Here is a 25,105-nt window from a genome sequence, read left to right on the forward strand (position 1 = left end):
AACAGGTTTCAGGGTAAAGGTTATTCAGGCCTTTATGCCGCACCTCATGAATTCTTACGTTCACTAAAAGGCATGCTAGGCAACTTATGCGCTGCTGTTGCAGGCCAGGGGGACCGGGGGCAACGCTCCGGGGAGCACTCACCGCCTTACCACAGTTTTTACAACGCGGACAGAGCCATCCCGCCACGGCTTGATGCCGGGGGTGCGGCATTTCCCCCTTTTTTGTTAATGAAACGTAGCTCAAAGAGGTCTTGGCGAACAGCCTTTAAGGAGGAAAAGACACAACGAAGGAGACAAGGTAACAGTAAAACAACACAGAATATCAAGCATCCAATAATGACAATAAACACAATGTACTGAATCCAGGACACAGGATTTAAAGATTTAAGATTGTCAGAGAGGGATTGAGCCAGTGAATCAAGAGAAGTGCTAGGTAAATGAGCTTCACTGATGGCAGTGATATCTTTTTGAAGAGTATGTAAATCATGTGTAATATCATTGTCCTTCCAGACACCCTGTAGATGAGCTTTAGTTTTGTCCCAGGAAGTGGACATATTATAAGGTAAAGGAGTTACACAAATAGCAGGAAAGGCAGAATGACATCTGGTTTGAAGTTTATGTTGTATAAACTTTATATCTTGTCCTAAGGCTAAAACTACTTCTTCTAGGATGTTAAGTTTTGCTTCAAGTTTATTATCTATGCTGGCTTGAGTCATTAAAGCTAGAGTTATGTTGCTGCTGAGAGAATTAACAAAGTGAGCTGTGTGAACTTCTTGAACCAAAGCAGTAGTGGCTACCGCAAATGTTGTGACTATAGAAATTAAAGCTAAAATACCGAGAATTAAAGCAGCTACAAACCTCTTAGGTCGAATTAACTGATTAACAGTATGTAAAACTTGTAAAGCAGAATTATCATACCAAGGATCATCTTGTAAATCAACAGGTAATAGTACATAAGAGGGTTTTTTAACAATTAAAACAGAATTAAACAAGCGTTCATTGAATAAATCAGTAGAAGTAAGACAATTTGTAACTTTACAAGCGGTACAAGAAATATGATAAGAATTTTTAGATTGTGTAATAGTTAGATACTTATTTGGAGCTAAAAGTAGAGCATATGGATATCCAACACAAGTTCTTACTGACATTGCATTTGGTTTTGGCATATTAGGTTTCTTTTCTAAAATTAAGTTGGATGCAGCAACAAGTCTAAATAAATCATAGTGTATTTGAGTTTTATTTTTGTCTTGAGCTACCCATATGGGCTCAACTAGACCAGGTGTGAACCATCGTCGTATTGGTTGGGGAGTACCAGACCACTGATACTGATGAAATTTATCTAATTGGTTCGAGAAATATTTATTATGATCAAAACAAGAAGTAGGAGAATAATCCCAGATGACTGTGTTTGAATTTATAGGAGAATGCTTGTTGGCAGCATTTGGGAATCCACAGGAAAGCCAAGTAGGTGTTTTAGTTAATGATGATTCCCAGAATTGATTTTTATTTCTATATTTTTCTTTACAGTTAGGGAGAGGTAATGAGTTAACAGATAAACAGGTTTCATTATAATTAGGACTTCCAATAGTTTGTAACTCATATTCCCAAACATAACGTCTATTTGCATCATGAGGATCTGGAGCATCAGTTAAAAATACCCTGTAGCTAGTAGGTAAACAAAAAGGAGGCGTTTTGCCTTTTAAAGTAAAACAAATAGGTAGTGAATCGGCTTTGCCGGTAAAGTTAATTAAGGCTGCGGCATGATGTCTAGAGTCTGAGTCAGTTAAACCTCCTAAGCGGATTGAATCATTAGAAAGAATTTTTATGGGGTCTGTATCTAGCCAGCCTACAGGATGTAACAATGGAGGGTTAGGAACATAAGACCAATAAGCTGCAGTTTCTACCGTAGGAGTAGAAATTAATGATAAAAAGGCAATAAAGTACATTGTTGGAGTTAGAGGGTTGTTTTGAGATATGAGAAGTTGTTTAGCTTGTTTCACCAGGGTGCGGATCCGTGTCCATGTGATTTTTGAGGGTTTCGGTGAAACTTTCACAGTCGTCTTCATCTGTGCAGACAGGATCTTCATCCGCCGCAGGCGTTGTCTTCTGCGCCGGGGTCTCTGGAGGAGCAGGTTTGATGAGCCGGTCTGGAATCCAGACGGGAGAGTCGGCATCCTGTGGAAATATGCAAGCATAGCCTCGTCCGGAGGTTAACAATACATCAGGGCCTTTCCATTGGCCCGATAATAAATCTTTCCAAAGAACTTTAGGAAGGGTGGCAGCCGATTGTGGCTGCCAATGGGAGAGAGCAGGGGTTAAATTATTGGAGTTTACATTAAGGTGATTTAGGACGAATAAAGCATGGGTTAAAATATGATGAGGAGAAAAATATTTATGAGCTTTTTGTAGGCGTTCAATTTGTAATTTTAATATTTGATTAGTTCTTTCAACAATTGCCTGACCCTGAGGATTATAAGGGATCCCCGTAGAATGAGCAATTTTCCACTGTATACAAAATTGTTCAAATGCTCGAGAGGTATAAGCTGGAGCATTGTCTGTTTTTAGTTGAAGAGGGACACCTAGCTGCTGAAAGCAGTAAAACAGGTGTTGTACAACATCTTTGTAGGCCTCGCCAGATCTTGCAGAAGCACAGATAAAATGAGAAAAAGTATCAACAGTAACATGTACATATTGTAATTTTCCAAAACTAGACACATGTGTTACATCCATTTGCCATAATACGTTGGGGCGTAAACCCCGAGGATTAACACCAAATTTTAAAGGATGATGAGTAACAGGACAGGATTTACACTTTAAGACTATTTGTCTTGCCTGTTCTCTAGTAATTTGAAACATTTTTCTTAATGCGTTAGCATTTTGGTGATGTAAGGCGTGGCTTTCTTCAGCTTCGGCCACTGATGCCACTATAGTACGTGTTAATAAATCTGCAGTGGCATTTCCTTGGGCCAAAGGGCCAGGTAAGTTAGTATGTCCTCTTATGTGACCAATATAAAATTGATTATTCCTTTGCTGAATTAAAGTTTGTAGTTTCTTTAATAAAGGTAGAATAGTTGAGGTTCCTGTTAAAAGAGCAGTTACAATTACATGAGGATCTTTACCAAATAATTCCCGTGATCTTTTTCTTCCTTTATCAATTAATAAAGACACCAGGTATGGATAATCAGCAACAATCTTTGTCTGAACATGTGGTAAATGAATCCATTCTAAAATACCTTCCTGCCATAGGCAAGCTGTAGGAGTATACTCAGTAGAAAAAATGAGTAAAGACCATGGGTTTTGATAATTAATTTGTTTAACCCTAGCTTGAGTTAAAGCCTGTTCAACAACTTGTAAAGCCTGCAAGGCTTCTGGAGTTAAATGTCTAGGGGAACGGGGATTAGAGTCTCCCTGTAAGATAGTAAACAAAGGACTAAGGGTTCCCGTAGTAATCTTCAGAAAAGGTCGAATCCAATTTATTTCTCCCAGTAATTTTTGATAATCATTAAGAGTTTGTAATTTATTTCTCCTTATTTGCACCTTTTGAGGTGCAATATAGTCAGAGTGAATCCATTGTCCCAGATAACTTAATGGTTTATCTCTCTGAATTTTCTCTGGGGCAATGACTAAGCCAAATTTAGTTAATTGTTCTATAGCCTTTTCTAGCATTAGCTGTACTTTTGGCAGCTCAGGATGAGCTAGCAAGATATCATCCATATAATGAATTATGTAAGCACTAGGAAATTGTTTTCTCAGTGCTGCTAATGCAGCCGCCACAAATTTTTGGCATAAGGTAGGGCTGTTTTTCATGCCCTGTGGTAAAGTTTTCCACTGATATCTTTTAAACGGTTCCTGTAAGTTTAGAGAAGGAACACTGAAAGCAAAACGAGGACAGTCCTCAGGATGTAAATTAATAGTAAAAAAGCAGTCTTGCAGATCTATAATTATAAGTGACCATTGTTCTGGTACTGCTACAGGAGACGGAAGCCCAGGTTGAAGGGAGCCCATGTCTTCCATAATGGCATTTACTGCTCTTAAATCTTGTAAAAGTCTCCATTTACCAGATTTTTTCTTAATAACAAACACAGGAGTATTCCACGGACTAGTGGATTCTTCTAAGTGACCTTTATCTAATTGTTCTTGTACTAAAATTTGTAATGCCTGTAACTTTTCTGTTGTCAGGGGCCACTGACTAACCCACACAGGAACATCTGTTAACCATTTTATTTTACAGGCATAGTTTTCTGCAGTGGCCCCTATGAAAAACACTGATCGTTAAGTTGATCACCTGTAACTAGTTTCATGTCTAGGACATGTAAAAGATCTCGTCCCCATAAAGTATAGGGTAGAGAGGGTAACACATAAGGTTGAAAGTAAATTTTCTTGTCCTTATATTCACATAACAAATGAGATGTACTACGCATGACACCAGAAACAGAACCGAGACCAACTAAAGAAGACCCAGTTCGATGAACCGGCCAGGATCTCGGCCAGTCGGAGGCAGCAATGCAGGTTACATCAGCGCCTGTGTCCATCAGGCCCTTAATGGGCCTGCCTTCTATTTTCATTTTTAACATCGGTCTATCATATAAATCATGTATAAGAGCCACACAATCTTTATCAGTAAATCCAAACTGTCCCTCTCCCCTGGCATCATGTAAGTGATAAGTGGGGAGTGGTATATATGGCAACAATAGTAATTGAGCAATTCTTTGTCCCTTATGAATTTGTGTAGTTTCTACTAGAGACTTTACCATGACTTTAATTGTATTTTCAGTATCAGAATCGATTACTCCTGGAACAACTTCAAAATGTTTGGTGTAATTGGAACTTCGTCCCAATATAACACCAACAGTACCTGGTAATAACTTTCCTTTTATTCCTGTGGGAACTAACACAACACCATCATGTTTGGATATGATTATATCTTTAGAACTGGCAAGGTCTAAGCCTGCACTGCCAGGAGTCCCACGTGGGAGATCATGAATTGTCCATTCAGGTGGTATACAATTAATAGTAGATGTGGGCTCTAACTTAGGTCGTACTGCGGTAGGAGCAGGAGACTCTCCCTTGGAGTCGGGGCTAGGAGAACGCCCCTTATCTAGTTTTTTGTCTGGTTGGTATCAATAAAGTTAGCACCCTTGTCTGACAAGGGGGTTCCATCTTTATGAAATTTAGATTTACATTCATTTTTCCAGTGCCTGCCCTTCTTACAACGAGGGCATGGTCCCGGGGGTAATCCACGGGACTTATTATTATTATTATTAGCACCGGTGGATTTCTTACAATCCTTCTGTATATGACCTGGCTTCCCACAGTTATAACAAGTGGGCAAGTCATGTGGGGGATTACACCCAAAACATGTATTACTGGGGTCTCTATCAAAAGCACCTTTAACATATGAACTAAATTTTTGACCCCGCATAGCTGCAGCAAACGCCATTCCCTGGACAATTGCTGGTGAGGCATCCATGCATGCTTTAATATAATCTTGTAAGGTACCTGTTTTCCTGAGTGGACGTATTAAGTCCTGACACAGCGTATTTGCATTTTCCCAAGCCAATTGCTTGAGTAATAATTCTGTGCCCTCTGATGGTGGAAGCATTCTATTAATAGCTTCTTCCAGGCGAGAAATAAAGTCAGGATAGGACTCTTCCATACCCTGTTTTATGCCTGCTAAAGTTGTGCCCTTGGTTCCCGGAGGAGGTATTTTTCGCCAAGCGGAGACTGCATTATGGCTGACTATCTCTAAAAATTGTCGGGGTAGTTTAATTTGATTTTCAAAAGAAGCAAATTCATCTGTCCCTAGAAGCATGGACAGCGTGGGCTGTGCTTTTCTTCCTACATGTTGATTAATACTTTCTCTACATCTATCTTCATACTCTGTTCTCCATAAAATATAATCACCTGGGGAAAGCGTGGCTTTGGCCGTTTGCTGCCAATCATACGGGGTAAGCCATTGACTGCTAATTGATTCCACAATTTGTAAGGTATAAGGGGCAGAAGCTCCCGATGTACGGACAGCCTGTTGCAGTTCTTTAAGCGTCTTTAACGACAGAGGTTCCCAGATGGGTGGTGCCCTATCCTCAGTGGGAAAGCGTACCGGGAAAGCAAATGTAAAATCTCCCTGCTGACGGGCTTCTCGCACCGCCGCTTGAAAGCCCGCGGGCGGCGGAGGGAGACAAGGAGGTACGCGGGGAAGCGGAGCTTGTGAGGTTGTCTTAGATGTGACTTTTGGGACACGAACAGCCGGGTAAGCTCGGCGGGGGTGAATAAAATCATTCATTCTGTCCCTCTCATCTGGTTTAGTAAATTCATCGACCACATCCCACTCGTCACTGTCTGAAGAATTATCAACCGGTGGGAGTGGTGGTAGAATGTCTTTGAGCGTTGGAGCCGAAGGGACAACGCTCTCAGTGTTTGGTACCGGTTCAGGATCTTTAAGAACCTCGGGGGGAACCTCATCAGGAATCGGTGCCCCTTTAGATTCAGGATCACCAACCTCCGAATCAGTTTCTCTTATAAATGCTTCTAAAAAGGTATTGTCAGCTAAAAGTTCTCTAACTTGTAACCATAAAGGAAAAGCCTGAGGGGGCAAGACCTTCTCTCCATGTTCTTGCATGTATTTCCGCATTTCGCGTCCCACTCTCTTCCAGTCGGAGAGAGAGAGAGAGCCTTCCTCCAGAAACCAAGGACTAACCAACTTTATGAAATGCATAAGCTCCTCCAACCGTTTGAGAGACACATGAAAACCATTTTTCTCTAACAAACGCTGTATCATGACACTGAGCATGTGTTCTTCCTTACCCAATGTATGCCCCATGTTGTCCTGCGGATTACTCACACTTAACCGGTCAGCCTTTACCGGCGGGACTGCAGCTCCCTGGTGAGAGTCGCCTTCAATCTGAAAAAGAGAGGAAAGAAAAAAAAAGAAAGATCACCTGTCCTTCAGGTCCCTGTTCGAGGCGCCAGCTGCCGCGGACCGCCAGTCGAATGAGTCTCAGTCCGAGGGCTTTCAGGGCGAGAACGGCTCAGGTTGATTGAAAGGGCGACGCAGGAAAATGACAAACTGCCACACACCAAGGATGGTGAAGAAAGCAGTTGTACTTTACTGATTTTTAGGCATGGTATTTATACATTTTTGACAATGTCTTACAAACTACAAAAGATATTTTTATGACTTGCTGATGCTTACAAAGTTCTTATCGAGTTTTGTAGATGGGAGTAGTCAACTGTCTTTTCTTAGACAATGTTTCTGCCCGTAAGGGGGAACAAAGGACTGCTGCTTATCAGCAGTTACTCTTTTACTTCTCTTTATCTATGTTTAAACCTTCTTTCTTTGTAAAACTGCTTTGTTCACATTTTGTATTTTTATATTTTTATATTTGATTATGATTTTTATGTTGTTAGTGAATTGATAGTGAATTATGTATATGTTTTAAGTGTATAGTGACAAAATTATAGAGAAAGCAATTTCATAGAAAACTTATTTCAAAGAAACAGTTTCAAAGGGACATAAGGTAGAGATAAGAGACCGGAGGGAGCGGGTATCTGGTAGGAACATCTTAACTTATCATCCCTGCATTCTCTTGATACATTGTTTCAATTAACTGACCTTTATGGTGGGAACGTGTTCCCTTGGAGACATTTAGTCTCCATTGTATAGATGAAGTCATGGATTAGTAAGTCATTATGTTTATTCTTAGTTTCTGAGGACATTCAAGCAACAATTAACCATTCAACTCAACAAACAAGTTTCAAACAGGTTTCAGGGTAAAGGTTATTCAGGCCTTTATGCCGCACCTCATGAATTCTTACGTTCACTAAAAGGCATGCTAGGCAACTTATGCGCTGCTGTTGCAGGCCAGGGGGACCGGGGGCAACGCTCCGGGGAGCACTCACCGCCTTACCACAGTTTTTACAACGCGGACAGAGCCATCCCGCCACGGCTTGATGCCGGGGGTGCGGCAGAGTCCTAGGCTTACAGGCCACTGCACCTGACCTGTTTGATCTTTTCTTTTTTTTTTTTAAAGTTGAGATTAATATAAGGGCACATGCAATTAGATTACATTGTTTGCAGTTGTTAGGTAAAGTCCAAGTTGCAGCTGAGCCCTTCACCCAGGAGGTGCGCCCTGTATCCCTGTGTTGTACCTAGTAGGTGAGAGCTTATCACAGCCCTCTCCACTTCTTGAATTTAAATGTGTTTTTCTCTTGTGTGGGCATATAGTTATTCATCTACTACAGTCTTTTTAATATTGTACTCAATATTAATATTTTTGATCTTTTAATTTCAGTTTTGTGTATGTGTGCATTCCGTATACCCACAGTGAGTAGAAATGATTATTCTGAAAATGTCAGTTATATATCTGATTATTGATAACTGTCAACACGTAAATATTTTTTAAAATCTTTAAGGTAGCAGTTGTCATGTGTGGTAGAGGACCAGTGGCATCAGTTCCATCTGAAAAATTCAAATGACTGGGCCCCTCCTGGGGCAGGTTTTATAAAGCTCCCTGGTGATTCTGATACACACTAAAATTTCAGGACCACTTGTTTATTCAAAGGTGGCGTTTGGAAATTATAAAAAACTAGATACTTAAGTGAGATTTATATCTAAATACTTAAGGGGGACTTAAAGTACTGGTTGTTATTGTATAGACTGAAGATTTCCGTTCTCCACGGATCCTGCCCGTGTTTGTGTGGCTTTGATTTTGTGGCGTGGCTTGTCCTTGTTTTTCTGCGCCAGCTGCTCACAGTGCAGGTGGGTGAGTCCAACAGAAGTCAGTTAGTTTATAGGTAGAAGGACACTGATAGATTCTATACTTTCTTCTGGAACTATGGGATAAAACTTGAACATTCTTTGTGTATAGCCCTGAGACCTGAATATCTATAAACTGTATCTAGTTTGAGACATTTTAATAATATTGGAACTATCTGAACAGCTGTAAAATTAGAAGTTAAATTAGAAAGCTATAAAAAACTGCACTCAATATTTTATTCATTGACATTTATTTTGAAACACACTCGTAGATAGGAAATAGGCAATTTAGTTAATGCTATGATAATATTGATGATAAAAAAACATTTTGTGATTAAAAATGTAAATGACATAAATTTATATACTGAGGACCTTTAAAGATATTTATTGATTGTATGTCATTACTTTAGTGAGAGAGCTGGTAATGTTGCATTCATCTGCCTTTTCTGCGTGTAGTATCATTTACCATTGGGTTTAGTTTATGGTTGGTGGGTGTGTTTCCTTTAAGACTTCAAAGTATCCTGTTTGAAACACAGCATCTAGGTTACCTTGGATTTTTAAAAAGCAGCTTTTCAATAGGTATTTATATGTTAACTTTTACACACACTTGGTGGTGTGTGAAAATATTTTTAAGGACAAAAGTATCAGGAAAAACAAGTTTGAGGGGTAAGAGAGTCTACCTTCTGGCTCACCAGAGATAAAATTTGATATTTCAGCAGTAGCTTGAGAGATGTTTTCAAAGGTGCTCCTTTCTTCTGCATTCAGTAGTTGGAGAAGAGTGAGAAGGACTTGGGAAAAGAGCTGGGAGACTGTAACTCTGATCCTGTTTTTGGTATTAATTATCATCTGTGAACTAGGCATATTACTTAGTTTTTCTGGACTTTAGTCTCCTATCTGTAGAATGAGGAAGTAAGAATAAACACTTTCTAAGTTGTTCCAGCATTAAAAATATGCATTGCTAAATGGTAGTGTGTTCCTTCTGAGCAATTTTTATAAGAATGTGGCTATGTATATGTCTTCGCCAGGGCTCAGAAAAATGGACATTTGATTTTATAGGGGAGTGAGTATCTGGAAAGCATATAGTAATGTGACAGAGTACATCATGACCTTTCCTTGACAGATCTCACGTGGCAATGGGTTAGTTTTCATCAACTGTGGGTTTGGGGGATATGTGATACCCTCATAAAAAGAATTTGAAAATGTCTGAGGGTGGTTTTGGTCATCGAAATGATTGGGCGGAGCTCCTGGCATTTAGTGGCCTGGGGTCAAGAATACCCTATATCCTGCAATGTGTGTGTGTGCTGGGCCCTCACTGCAAAGAGGCCCCTTCCCCCAGTGCCAAGAACATCCCCACCAGGAAACTGGCTAACAAAGTTAAAAGATTGAGTTTTAACTCTATAATTTATAAAAATCATTTGGGAAATTGGAAATGAGGTCCTATATTTTCTGCCATTCTAGTAACCCAAATGCAAACAATATTCTATTCTTAGATGACAACTGGTGTTTATGATGCAAGGGAGAGAGCAGCCTTTAGGTCTCTGCACTGTGTATTGACTGTGCAGTAGAAAAAGCAGCGACTATCCTGGCTCTGTTAGTGAACAGACAGAACCCGAAGGCTATTAGGAAAAGCTCCCTTGACCAGAAGTTACAAGTTTCCGGATGACAGTCATAGTTTCAATAAAATGGCTTACAGAGGTTTTCATTCGATGCAACAGGACATTGCTTGTGTTCAAATAAATGTTACAATTAAAGCGTTAGATGTATGTACGTGTGTATTGGATGCTCTGTGATAAATGCCACTTCCTTAACAGAGCTAGACACGATGAGTGACATGAGTCCTTCCTGCCCTCCTCTGGCCTCTGACACGCTTCCAGGTCAACCTAAGGATAGCGATCTTTCAGCGAGAATGACTCACTCAGGGCCTTTGAAGAACCATTGTTGTGTTTTCAAATTTACCTTAGAATCGCTTAAATCACAGGATCATTTTCTTAAAATTCTTGTCTCTCTTCCATGTCCCTCCTCTCGTCGTCAGGTCCGTGCTTTGCTGGGTTGCTTGTGTGTATTTTAAACTACTGCTTCTGTTCAGCTCTTAGATACTCTGGGTCTGAAGGGTATTGTGTGGACAGAACCGTTGCCTAGCAAACCAAAGCCAGCTTGGTGCTTTCCAGTGGGGAAAGGAAACTGCAACTTTCCCCCTCTTTTGAGTGGGGGTTAACACATCTGTAGGAAACCGGAAAAAGCAAGGTATAATCGAAATGTGTAGCCTCTCTTCTGCTATACATTTGGAGAAAATTTAGATTGGAAAAGAAGGTTGGAATTACAGAATTAAAAATTTTAAAAGTCTTTCAGATCATCTTTTATTTTCATCATCTATACCAGGCCTACGCAATAGCCCCACCTCAGACTGTGCTACAGTCCCCTGAGAATGAATGAATTTTTCGGACTTCAGACACAAGCTTAGAAAACAGCTATTACCATCACTCCGCAGATCTTCCAGCATGGAGGTGTCTGTAGAGATTTAGGGGATGTGCCCTGGGCCACACAGTGAGGAGCAAGCAGACGGGGCTCCTGAGGTTGGGTGACTGGCCTGCCTCTGGACCCTGTCTCACCCTGGGAGAATCAGACCTCACCGCTCTCCTGAGAAATCCAGTGCATACAGTAAATCACCTCCTTTACCTTGCAACCGGAAGGTACTAGTGAAGTACCATGTTTGGCAAAATGAGTAAGAGTTACTCGTCATTTTATGTGTTCTATTATTTACATGAGAAATTTTGGCTGAGAAAAGAGCTAGTGAATCCGTAACTAACTTCTTTAAAATCATGTTTTTTGTGGAGCTTAGATTCATGCTAAAGGCAGCTGAAAAAATTTCCACATTAATATCAAGGTGAAACTTGCAATACTTTCTGTTTAAAGTTACGTTTTTAATCTAATTCCTTTGGCATTCCTTGTAATCATTTTAACTACATTGAGGTGATTTAATAGAAATGGACTATCCTCAGTATGCTGTAAATTTTCATTCAGTTCAGTCTTCAAAGCACACCATAATTGTGCGTGTTCTCTTATTTTATGCTTTTCATATTCCTGAAAAACAAGGAAATAAGTAAGTCTGATGTTATTTAACACATAAGAGATTGAATGCAGAAAACAAAAACAGAAACACAAAATAACTGGTTATCCCCCTTAAGTCCTGCTTTGACCAGCCCAGCTAATCCTGGAAGGTGAGAGAACGGAGGAGGAGGGGAAGATTTTGCTCAGGGTGACTGCTGTGTCAATTTCAGAAACAAGCAGAGTTCTTTCTGTGCAGTGCTTTTATTATCTCTCTGTTTGCAATCCCATCCTCGGTTGTTTGATTTGTGGAACATTCCAGGGAGTATCCTTAGCTTCCCTGCCATGAGCCTGAGACTGGGGTTTGAATACTCAGAGGGCCTCCTTTCTAAAACAGGAGAGAAAAATAGAGCAAGGTGGCTGTGCAGCTCGTGGCTCAGCGGGGTGAGACAGGCTTCCATCTTGAGCGAGGTGAGCCCTTTGTGCAGCTGAGCGGTGCGGAGCCCGGGCATGCTGCTCCACGTACTAACGTGTGCAGGCAGATTTGAGAAGGGTAGAATGCACTCTCAGAAACACGGGGTTATTTCTATGTCTCAAAAGAGAGAAGGCTAAATGCTTAGACTTCCTTCAGGTATTTGCACGTGGCTCAGTGGTGTCACATCTGGGACTGTGTTTCTGATAACGTCAAGCAAGAGTAGGACGCTAAAGGCACATGAGGGTTCATACTTGTTTATTTAGAAAATAACACTTGGGCCAGATGTATAGCACTAATAACAGTGGCTTGTTTCTTACTGCTATTTTCTGTTAATTGATGTGATAAATATTTTCTTCGTCTCTTAGAACTGATCATTAAGTAAAATAAAATTATATTGAACTATTTGGTGGAAATGCCGAGCAATTAGTGCATGATATCATTTATGAGCTGTATTACTAATGTGAAATGCTAAAATAATTCAGAAAGAGTAAGTGGTATGTAAAGGTCATATTACCATGGGCTGGAGGGGGAGAGAGTCGGAGGGAGAACGGGAGACTAAATTCACACACATACACTGTGTTAAGGTGGAATGCGATGAAATCACTGGTGATATTTCACATTTGTCTGGGAGATGCTGAATTATACTTGTTGATACATTTTGTCAAGGTTGTCAGGAAACAGATCTACTGACTGGTTATAAAATTGGAGATTGATTCTTGCTACAAATTGTGACCCATAAATTGTAACCAGACCATGTTTACAGACTAGGATGCAGGCAGTGAAGGTTAAATTTTTAGTTTAAATTTGAGCTCTGATTTGAAACGTAGATATTAGATGCCTCTTCTTGAGTTGTTAGTTCTTTTACCTTGCAGTTTCCTGCTATTCCATTGTTAAATTTCTGGATAGTTCTCTGTAGAATGTGTTTACACATGAACCAGGCTACCTGACCCCTTTTTGAGAGATTGAGTTTTGTGTTACAATTGATTTTAGCAGGAGGCAGAGCAGCACGATTACCTCATGACTGTACAGAACATAAACAATTCAGTTGTAGATATTTTGACTGGCTGCTTCCAGGGAGCTCTTCCTTATTCTCAGTTCCTAGTAGAATGAATCAGATCTACGAACGTAGTCCTTTCTGTTGGTGGTAAACTAGTGGCCACTAACTAGTATGTGATAGCTTTTTTGAAAAAGCTCCCTCCCCCCCCAAACAGCCTGTATAAATGACATTATAAATGGTATCATAATTGTATAATTTATCGATACTTTTTTCCCCACAGAGAGCACCCAGTAAATATAGTTTTAGGAATCTCAGATTTTTAAATCTTTATGTTTTAGCCCAATAGAATGCTTCTTTCTGCAAATTCCAATTTGCCTTTTCTTCATAGATTTCCTTAGTTTAACACTGTCCTGTGATTCAAGCAAGACTGACTTTTTTCTTTCACCTGTGACTAGTACTTACCAGAGTTAGTACAAAATAGAGTACTTTTGCTTGATCAATCATCTTATTATCTTAATTTTATCCTCTTGCAAGTTTTAATTAAATCAGGCATGATACTAAAAGCCTTGCGATGCATTACATAAAAGTAAGTGTGATAAATAAATGTATAATGACTAATTTTAAGTTGATAACCTTCTTATAGTGAATGATAGGTTTTAGGTTATAAAGTTATTTTTTAGCTCATTGATGGCGAATGTGGTTCCTTCTCCCATTGAAGCTGAGTGTTTAGGAAAATACAAGTTTTTCTTTTCTCTTATTTACTCTGTGAATTTTTGTGTATGAACTTAAATAGCAAATTCAGAAATTATGATTAAAAATATAAGTAATGGAAACGAGTCTTTTCTGCTCTTAATTGCCATTGCTGTCCTGTGACTTTCTCCCTTGTTTTTATTAATAAATCAGCAAGGCTTTCTCTCAGCAGAGTGTTATCTAGAAATGACCACGACGTGACTTCCAGGCTTGTTGACACACAGGTGGCTACGTGGAAACCAGAGCAAAGAGGCTGTGGGAGGAATCTCGAGAGGGGTTCAGTGTGGACTAGGTCTTTGTTGGGGACTTGGAATTGTGTTTTTCATCTGGGCTTTCGTCTTTGTCTACAGCGGTTTCTTAGTTCAAGGAGGGCCTTGGTTAGAATACAATGTTAACCACGCGTCCGTGGTCCTCTGATGAGACCCTTCAATGTCTCTGGATATCTGCAAGGCCATCTCATGGAATTAGCCTCAAGGTCCCTTGGAAGTTTCAGCTGCTTCCTGTTCTGAATTCTAATAAATTTGAAACTGTACTGAGCAGGTGACAGGTGTGAGTTAGGGACCACATCAATAGCTCGTTTGCTTCTATTCTGAACCAAGGCCCTTTCCTCTTTTTAGTTAATCATCTTGTTCCTTCCTATTCTTTTCCTGACCGGTCCTTTCCTTTCTTTTTGCTTTCTTCCATTTTGATTTTCACTAAAGTCTCTCTCTCCTTCCCTGCTTCCCTCTCCTGTTTTTCCTTCCTTCTTTCACATCTTTTTTTCCTTCCATCCTTCCTTTGCACTATCTTTGTTTTACCTATAACCTTGTTGTATCAGTTTCCTGCTAAACTTTCTTATGATCTTTTTATTCCCTTATTCCTTCTCATAATTATTGGTCATAGTGTATGGGCCCTCTTTCTTTTTCAGTTACACATTTCTCCAGGATGTACTGAACTGGTCATTATTTTTGTTCCTTCAGGAACCTACAAAGCTATGGACTAAATTATTCCTCTTTAATTGTCCAAAACTGCTTGAACAAATTGTTGTATAATTATTAACTTCTCCTTTCTACTCCTATGCTCATAAAGATTTTACAGAAATGTAAAACCAGATAAGGAGCTGATTTGGTAAATATTACACCAGTAATAGGCACTTTTTTAAAACTCTGTTTAAGAATCACAGTTCTGTTGTGACATTCACTAGCCTGCCAAGCCACTTAAAATATTTTGTAAAATGGGGATAATGGTCAAATGAGATAACACAACTAAAAGCATTCCATCCTGCAAATGTTAGTTACTGTTACTGAGTAAATCTATTGGAGAGGGTCACCATTCAATATTTTATTTTTTAACATTTTGTTTTAATGTAATTTGAGGCATAAAAAATTTGCAAAATTTATTTCCTATTACCTTTTCTAAATGTTCACATCTTAAAGATGCAAAACCCAGGAAATTATATTTGATGAATTACTATTGTATGTTGTTACTATTCAAATTTTGTCAGTTGTCCCACCAGTAGCCTTTTCCCACACCAGGATATAAGCAGACATTACACAGTACATTGTGCCCACATCTCTTCGTCTCCTCCCGTCTGGGGCAGTTTGTTAGTATTTCTTTGTCTTATGAGATCTTAGCACTTTTGAAGAGTAGTGACCAGTTCCTTTGGAGAACGTCTCTCCAGTTTCTTTGGAGAATATTTCTTTCTCCCTTTGGGTTTTCTGATGATCACATTTCGGTTGTGAGTTTCTGGCGGGAGGACCCCAGAAGTGACGTGGTGCCCTTCTCAGTTGACCTTACCAGGAGGCATGTGATGTCTGTTTGTGTAAATACCAGTGATGTTCATAGCAGTCCTCAGTTGAATTCTGCCAGGTTTTTCTACTGTAAAGTTGCTAGTTTCCTTTCTGTAATTAATAGGTGTCCTATAGAGAGACACTATTAAGGGAACTGAGAATTCTAGCACTTTTCATCATACCTTGAACCGTGAATTCTAGCACTCAGTTGTCAGTGTGGTTTTGCCAAACGGGGACTTTTTATTTTCATCATTTCTCCTACTTTGTTTTTTTAGTTAAAATTGTTCGGTAAGAAACAGCTTTCCCTCCCTCCTCTTTATTTACTTCTAATCTTTTATTTATATCATATGGGCTCATGGTGGTTGCCTTGTTCTATGAGTTATGAACAATTGCAACTGACACTTGTTTTATTGCTCAGATAGTCCCGTGTGAGCACTGGAGGCCCCTCAGGTTGGCTCCCATGTCTTGTCTTCATAGCAGTGAAGTGATCGGGGGCTCAGGTGCCTCCCCTCAGCAATTTGTCCCCATCAACATTATTTCTCTTGAAGAGTAAAAGAAAATTTTAATCTTTTAATTTACTTACTGTGTAATATGTATATCATATACATTTTTGTCTCATTATGAACTGGTAATTTCCAAACCCTTAGGAACTTACGCAGTATTGACTGGTTTTCTTGTGAGATTTTGATATTTTTATCTTAAGTAGCATAATGAACTCTTTCTTTTAGTGAATGTGTTTTCCACCATTAGTCATAGTTGGTGGTTACAGAGTTCTGTTTTCTTTTATGTAGATGCCAACATTTTTGTAACTCTTGGCTTATGAAGAGTGCCTGTTTAGAGTTACTGGGAACCATGAGACAGAAGATGCCACAGGTGTTTGTTTACTGAGGCTTAATGAGAGCCATTGATGTGGAGTTGTCATCCTTTGCCTGCAGAAATATAGGAGAGCTTTGGTCGCACATGCCTCTCTGGTTTAGCAGTTGTACAATGGGAACAGTTGTGAGTCTGACCATGTGACAGGGCCACCGACAGCAGGGACAGGTCCATCGCAGTTACTGTTGATTTGTGCACAGGAATCCCTGCTATGGTGGGAAGGTTTATTTGTTTGTTTTTCATAACCAAAAGCAAAGAACTCCTTCTTTGAAGAAGTATATTTCTCCTCTGACTTTTGAGATTTTAATCTTTTGCAGATTTACTGATCACCTTTTAACCTCACACGTATTTCATGTCCTATCAGGCAGGTTTCAATCACAACAATAAGGTTCAATAATGTGCTAATAAAAATGGCCACGCGGCAATGTCGAGCCTAACACACGAGAAGCTCGAGGGTGTGCTGAGTTGTAATAATAAAAAAGCACAGTCTTTTCCTAGTTCCTTGGTTCCTAGTTTGTGCCATATTTTCACATTAGTTTTGCAGATTCCTAGCTCTAGACACTAGCACTCTTATCGTGGTGAAAGGTCAAAAGCCTTCTGGGAGATTGTTATTACCCAAATGCCTTTTGGAGAAAGTTTGCCCTTCCTGAGAAAGGTCCTGCCTACAAAATATTGAGAAATAAGTATGAAATTTATGGGCGGACAAAGAGGGGAGTTGCTTTGTGAAGGTTACACCAGGACAAGGAAAGAAGGAAGGAAGGAATTTCCGGCAGAGAGAACCCATGTGCGTGAAGCAGGGCTATGATGAGAACGTTAGATGTCGGGCAAATGTCTGGAAGGTTAGTGCGCGTTTGGACACTGATGGTGAAGGGGAACGAGGGGAGTCAGGGACTATGAAAGGGTTAAAGTGATTAAATGTGGTGAGTAATTAACAGAAGGAAGTAAGGGAGAAGGCAGGCTGGAAAGACCCTACCTAACTGAGCTTATTAGTCACAGATGTTAGTGACTAAGTCCTACCCAGCTGCATCCATTCTTGACTAGCCCAATCAGAGAATTAAATCCTGTGCTTTTGGGATGCCTAGAAATATGGTTTCGTGTATCTATTCTGTCGAAGTCACATGTGTAATGTTGGGGAAATAACTTCTGTATGTTTTAACTTCAGCATCTGGAAAAGAATACTTATTCCTCAGAGTATGTAATGATTAATTACGCTGTAATGATTAATTGTAGGAGATAAATCACTTTTGAAATAGCTATATAAATACAAAATATGTTGTTATCTTGTCCACTGCTACTCATTGTCAACATGAAAAATATGTATCTGTAAAGTAAGAGCCTCTATGCTAAGAAATGCAACACCACGTCCTAACTTTTTAGTTATATTGTCGTAACAGTCTCCAGACACACCACAGATTTGCCAGTTTGGGGTCTGCCTCTGTTTAATTTCCTTCTCCCTCTTTTCAATTTCTACTCTAAATGAAACAAGAGGTAGTTCTGGTTGAGTTCTTTTTCTCTTAAGTTGGTTCATAAAAAGTGCACAGTCCTTTATCCAAGTAAAATAAACTCACAATCCATGATGAAGGCTAATAATTTATTTTCTTTTCTCTGGTTATAGAAACAAGAGGATTTTTGTGAGAAAACAAAATACTTGTTTGCAAAGAATCAGTGTTAATGTGTCAAAGGTGTCTAATATCTTGAATCTCATCCAGACACTTACTGCAGGGGAACTAAGGACATGGTAAAACAATGGCCGTCTTTAATACCTGCATTGGCTTTTATCACCAAATTGTGATGTGGCATGCACCCTTGTAAACTGGGCCAGGCCTCACTCCAGTTTTGCAGATACCCTCTGCTCCTTTCACCCAAGAGTAGACTGCAATAATCAATTAAGTGCAATGTTTTTTGTCTTAGTCTGGTTTATTCTTTGTTGTTTAATGGGTCGCTCCTTTAAGAGCAATCCAAATGGTTATTTTTTCTGTGACCTGCTTACTTTGGTATTCAAATTTTTTCATTTATGTTAATGGGAAAAGGAAGAGAGCCCAGAATAGAGTGACTCTGTGTCTTGTTTCTGGGCTCAGCCTCATGCTGAAGAGACTCACCCCCCTGCCCCAAGTGGGGAAATCCACCGGCCTCTTACCCTAGCTTCCCCCTCTAAAGCCTAGAGCAAAATTAGAATCTTTGGGAATAGGTCCTGGGAATCTACATTCTAACAAATTTTTCAAGTTGTGAAGTTGAAGTTTACTAAAAATTCCACCACTTTATATGGCCCTTTTATAAAAAAAAAAAAAAAAATCAAATGTAGCTATCAGTAGCCATAAGACCTATCTACATTTCTAAGAAGATGACAGGTGCCTCTAAGAGCAGAGGAACAAATGAAGAACTTACTGTTTTCAAATATTACCATACACTTGTTTTTAAATTTTTTTCCATTAGACAGATAATGGTTTTATCACATTAACTGGTGACATTCATGAAATCAGAGAAGAAACCTTCCAGCTAAGCACCTCACCCTTATCCCAGAGCTTATTCCTATTCATAATCACTCTGTTGTTATCTATTTAGTTGTTTCTACTAAGGTGTTATTACTTACTAGACCTTGCTCAGAATGAATTCTAACGTAAGTTAGGGCTAAGACTATGTACCAACCGTTGAAAAACATATCAACGTGTATTTGGGTTATGACAGCGTTGCGGAAATGAATGTGTAGCCTTTTAAGTCAACTAGTCTAAAACGGCCATCAGTGATAGGTTATGTTCAGTGTGCCTGTTAGACTCTCAAGCCCATAGTTTTATAATTAAAATGCATATTTTAATTCAATATTAATGAAATGCCTTGCTTTAGAATCATTCAGAAGACATGTACTACCATTAACAAGTGCTCAGATAGCTTTAGGTGGGAGAGAAGTATCTGGAAAACTAGAATATTATAAACAGCCTTTCATTTCCTCTTTCCTTCTGTCTATGCTGATGACTCAGGGAATAAATATTTGATGCCATGAAAAATTCAGAGCTTTCTCAGGGGGTCCAAATGAAGCGAGCCCCTGCCTCGCCTGCACCTGTGTTTGGAGCCAGGATTGGCCTCCTAGAGTCTCAGCTACTGTGATTGTGTCCCATTATCACCCCTTAAAGGGGGTCCTATTAAACAACAGAGTATAAACCAGAATAAGACAAAGAAACATTTGGCTTAAAGATGATTGCTGAAGAGAAATTTGAATTGAGATATCTAGGTCTGTGCTGTGCAGTGTGTTGGCTGAGCAATGACTAAATCCCACGATAATATCATGAACCATCTTCTCAGATGCAGAATGCTCATGGGCTCAAAGTGGGGTACAGGAGCAAGGGGCCAGCATGACTGAGGGGCTGAGTTTTTAACTTGAGTTATCTACTTTTAATTAATTCATATTTAAATTTAAAAATCTATACATTTTTTCAATTATTGGAAAAAGTGTAAGCTTTGATTTTGTAACAAAGCTGGTTCCACAATCAAACAATGGTAGGTTTTAAGGAATCTAATGCAATATCAATCAAGTATTTGCAATAACAATTTAGTATTCAAATTGAGATGTGTTATTAAGTAAGAAATACACAGAGTGCTGGGATTACAGGTGTGAGCCATCAGGCATGATCCCAGCACTTTAGGAGGCCAAAACAGGAGGGTCACTTGAGGCAACGCGTTCAAGACTAGTCTGGGCAACATAGTGAGACCCTGACTGTACAAAAATGAATTAGCCAGGTATTGTGGCTTGCACCTGTAGTCCCAGCTACTCAGGAGGCTAAGGCAGGAGGATCCCTTGAGCCCAGGAGTATGAGATGACAGTGAGCTATGATCATGCCACTATACTCTAGCCTGGGCAACAGTACAAAACTCTGTCTCAAAAAAACAAACACCCCCCCCACAAAAAAAAAACAACAACAAGAAACACTCCAAAATATACACTAGATTTAAAGAATTAGTATGAAAGATTATAAAATATCTCAATTTTTAAATATTGTTTATATGTTGAAATGACATCTTTTTGAATATGTTTGGTTTAAAATACATTTATAAGATTACCTATTTCTTTGTACTTTTTTAATGTTGTTTATAGCAGAAAATCTTGAGCGTGGCTTCCATTATACTCCTATGGGACAGTGCTGGTTGATGTTTATGACAGCTCTCAGTTTCCGTATCGTTGGGTACTGAGCAGTTTAGTGTTCTACGGTTTTCATCTAATACCATAGCCGTAAAAGAGAACAAATATATATTTTTTGGGTGATGACAATAGGTTTTTTTATGCTATGAGAAAAAATTCTCTCTTATCATGGAGAAAGTAGGTTACTAACCAAATAGAAGTAATTCTAACTTAATAGGTATTGACTCATTAAAACAACTAGAAATATTTGCAAGGGCATCCAACCTGATTTTGTGAGGACTTTATTTTGCTTATCTGTGGTGTAAGATATAACAAAAAGGACTCCAGGACCTTTTTAATGCTAACTGGCTTTCATTAGTATTTATGTATTTAACATGTGGCTCAAGATAACTCTTACTCTTCCAATATGCAGCAGAGAAAAGAAAAGGTTGGACATCCCTAATTTAGAGTGAGGCCTGAATAAATGTATATTAAAATATTTTTCTTGTTCCAGATTTCCTCCTTATAACTTTTAAACAGATTTATGTTAGTAAAGACTAAGCAACGTATGTTGCTATATTTATGTCACATGATGTAAAGAGATCAAACCATAACTATGTATGAATCATTGTCTCAGATGTGGAATGCTTATGGCTTCAGAGTAGAATATGGGAGCCTGTAAGACTTTTTCTTTGCCCATATGGAGCTTAAAACTATGGTAGAGTAGGTATGATATGCCTATGTGAAAACTGGAAATATAAAACAGCATTTATAAGAAAGGAGTAAATTTGTGGATTCAAATTGTTCAGAGATTTAGGAGAAAGCTGGATGGCTTGGATGGTGGGATTTTTACGGGCTGGGGAGGATGCTCCCATTTACTTGCTGGGCCTCCTGTCGTGATCGGCCTTCTTCCTGATCAGTTTTCTCTTTACTTCTTTTCTCACTCCTTGACATGTGGACATTTTAAGGACAATGATTTTGTTTATTTCATCTTACCTGTCCCAAGTCTTGGGTGCCTGGATTGTCGTAGGTATTCAGTACATATCTGTGAGTGTCACAATTATCTAAATGACAATATTCTCGTCAGCAGAAAGAGATTAACGATGGGTGGTGATGAGCATGGGCATTATGAGAGATGGGCAGCAGAGGACTTATGGCACAGTGGTTCTGTTTTCTGACCCAAATATAGTGATATGACTCCTAAATTCTTCGCAGGGTTATGGAAGATTTTTGCATGTTTAGGTGAAAGGACGTGAGACGCTCTGATGTACTGTGTAAATCTAAGATTTCACTATTAGCTAGGGGCAGGTTCTTATTTATCTTTGTAATTGTCATCATGTATAGAAATATTCGATAAATAGTTGTTTAATAAATGAATCAAACAGGTAAAAGGGAATCCCCTACCCTTGCCACTCTCTATATTTCTATTTTTTTATCTGCCTGAAAATGCAGACATTGTTAAAAAAAAGTATCTAAAATATGATTAAACTTTGAGGAGACGCTTAATCTCTTCCTCATGGATAAAGTTGATTGGCCTACGAGTCTGTGGACATTTTTACATCTCTTGTGCCTTTTCAGCACCATTAATGGTTTTGCTAATTCTTTGGTCCTTAGCATTAATTCAGATTTTTGAAGTTTTCAGAGGTAAGGCCTCAGGACTGATTTTTTTCCACTGTCTAGAAAACATACCTCTATTAAAATACACCTTCATGTTGCTTATGTGTTCCTCTAACATAAAGCTGATAGGAAAAACCTGAAAACATTTTCTGAAATACTGACATAAAAATACTCTAAGAAAATAATTTGGCGGTCATGAATGGAAAATTATCAGAGAACATAGTACATACTTTTCTGTTAAGTTTTAAATTTCAAAAATGCCAACGTTTTAAGAAAACACTCTAGAGAGAAAAATTTGCAAAATTGAGTGGTTCATTTTGCAGGTTACAGTGGTGATCTTTCATTGCTAATACATAGCTTTAAAAAATTATTTCTGTGCCTGATGCCTAAGTATTTGACCTGAGGCTGAAAGACTTAGAAAAATTTTGTCATCGCCAGCCGAAAGAGATATAGAATGCAGATCCTACAGACTAAACTCCAGCACCCTATCTCTAAGCTCTGATAATGCTTGTGCAATATTCCTTCCTTCCATTCCCACTGCTATGGCCCTTCCCCAGGTCCTCACCATTTGATGCCTGGATTATCACTGTTCTGTGAGCAGTTTATTCTAACTGCATTTGGCTTTTGCTGCAGTCCAATCCCTCTAACTAATTTAGTCTTTATAAAGCTGCTTGCTTCTAATTTCTTCTCTTTCCATGAATTTACTTTGGTGTCCCTCTTGCTGTGACTTACCAGGCAAACTGACCCAGGTAGCCTTCTTTCTCTGTATGTTCTTCGCTGTAGGCTGGTCTTTCTGCTGTCTTCCCCTCCACATACCAAGCTTCCTTCCATTCCTAGGGCTTTTCCTGGGTGGCAGCCCTCGTTCTCCTGTTGTCTGAGCCTTGTTTGCCAGGCCTGGCTCCAGTCCTGGCTTCCATGAACCTTCCTCCAGTCTCCCTGTGTAAGTCATCATTCTATTGCCTGGTGTTTTAAAGAACTTTCAAGCTGCTAAGCCAGTGATTCTCAACCTTCCCAATGCCGCAATGTATTTTCATTGTTACAAAGGGGTCTCAACCTAGGGGTTGAGAACTGCTGTGCTAAGCAATGGATTTACCACTTAAAATGTTACTTTCTAGCATTATCTATGTGTACTAACTGGAAATATCTTCATTGAATTTTAAAAGAGCCAAAATTTCAAAGAAAAGGGATGTCTATCTAGATTATAAAAGAGCATTTACCTTTGAAAACGTATGTGGTGTATTGTAGAAACAAAATTCTCGACGTATACAATATGTAAACATTTTCTAGCGCAGAGATTTCAAGTGATACCTGAAGAACAATTTCTCTCTGCAGAGGCCTCTCTGCCATGTGTAATTGGAATGCTCGTCTGTGCTAACCTGGTAGCATGTTTATTCTCAAAACACAGTCAGGATCTGGTTTGGGATCTGCTCCTTTAGTACTGCGGATTTTCGTTTCGCTTTTTCATGGTGTTTCTCCTGGTTTGATTGTATTAAAGGATGGCTTTACTTTGAACTCTGAATTTTCTCATGGGATGTCTAATTACGAACATATTTATATTTATAATATATAATAAATATAGCATGGTTCTATAGAGTTATAAATTAAATATATGACATTTTTGAATGCTGCTTTGTGTTATGGGCTGCTGTAATTGTGCACATTACCGGAAAGCCCTGCTCATTAATAAACGTGACGCCCTAACAGCACAGAGAGAGTGGTGACAAGATGTGCCTCCATATGGATGGCCCTTGATCTTTACCAGCCAGAAATCTTTCTCAAAGATCAAACCACAGCACACTCGGCTCTTGGCACTGGGGAGCTGAGGCTTTGATGGTGATCAAATACCGTGTGTGATGGGCGGCCCTTGAAAGGGACTCTTCAACAGGAAGTGATAGTACACACTGCTCTTTTGTTTCAGAGAAAAGACTTTGTCAAGATGAAAAAACTTTGGCAGTTTTATGAGTATTTCCCTCCTCTGGGTTTTTGATGGGTGAAAATGTGCCGTGGACTGTGTCTTATTTCATTTTGTTTCACTTGCACCAAGACTGAAGATGTCTACAGTGCAGATGGTGGGGGGGGGCAAACGTCCACCTTCACACACAGTCAGCGCGTCTCCAGCCCCACTCTCTCTTCTGTCCTCACTTTCACTCCCTCTTTCTCTTTCCCTCTCTCTCTCTCACTTCCTCTTTGTTGCTCTCTCTCTCTCTGCCCCCCCCCTTTTTTTTTTTTTTTTTTTGTGGTTTTTGGCCGGGGCTGGGTTTGAACCCGCCACCTCCGGCATATGGGACCAGCGCCCTACCCCTTTGAGCCACAGGCGCTGCCCATCTCTCTGCCCCCCTTTATCTTTCTCCCATCCCTCCCACCTTTCTTCTTTCCCTCTCTCTCTCTTTCACTCCTTCTTCCTCTTTCCTTATCTCCCTTTCTCTCTCCCTTTTTCTCGCCCTTTCCCTCTCTCTTCTTCTTTCCTTCTCCCTCTTTCCTTCTCTCCCATTCTCTCTTTTTCTTCCTTTCCTTCTCTCCCTTTCTCTCATTCTATCACTCCTCCTCCCTCTTTCCTTCTCTCCCTTTCTCTTCTCCTCTCTCCTCTTTCTCTCCCTCTTTCCCTCTCTCTCTCTTTTTCCTCCTCTTTCCTTCTCTCCTATTTCTCTCTCTCTCTCTCCCTCTCTTTCCTTGTCTCCCTTTCTCTTCCCCCTCCCTCTCTCTTTTTCTCCTC

General features: G+C 39.5%; 1 protein-coding gene across 3 annotated transcripts in view; it reads left to right on the top strand.

Annotated features, from left to right (window-relative positions):
* Positions 1–25,105, top strand: part of ARHGAP24 (Rho GTPase activating protein 24) — a 668,175-nt gene that overhangs the window by 177,452 nt on the left and 465,618 nt on the right. Inside the window, exon 1 of one of the 3 annotated variants that reach the window (XM_053599718.1) lies at positions 17,402–17,503. The exons of the other annotated variants lie outside the window; for them this stretch is intronic. Within the exon in view, the coding sequence (XP_053455693.1) occupies positions 17,482–17,503 (22 nt within the window). The 5' untranslated portion in view covers positions 17,402–17,481. Of the gene's footprint in view, positions 1–17,401; positions 17,504–25,105 lie in introns of those variants that run through there. 3 annotated transcript variants of the gene reach the window in all.

This window comes from Nycticebus coucang, chromosome 1, assembly GCF_027406575.1.
Source record: "Nycticebus coucang isolate mNycCou1 chromosome 1, mNycCou1.pri, whole genome shotgun sequence".
Classification (NCBI taxonomy): domain Eukaryota; kingdom Metazoa; phylum Chordata; class Mammalia; order Primates; family Lorisidae; genus Nycticebus; species Nycticebus coucang.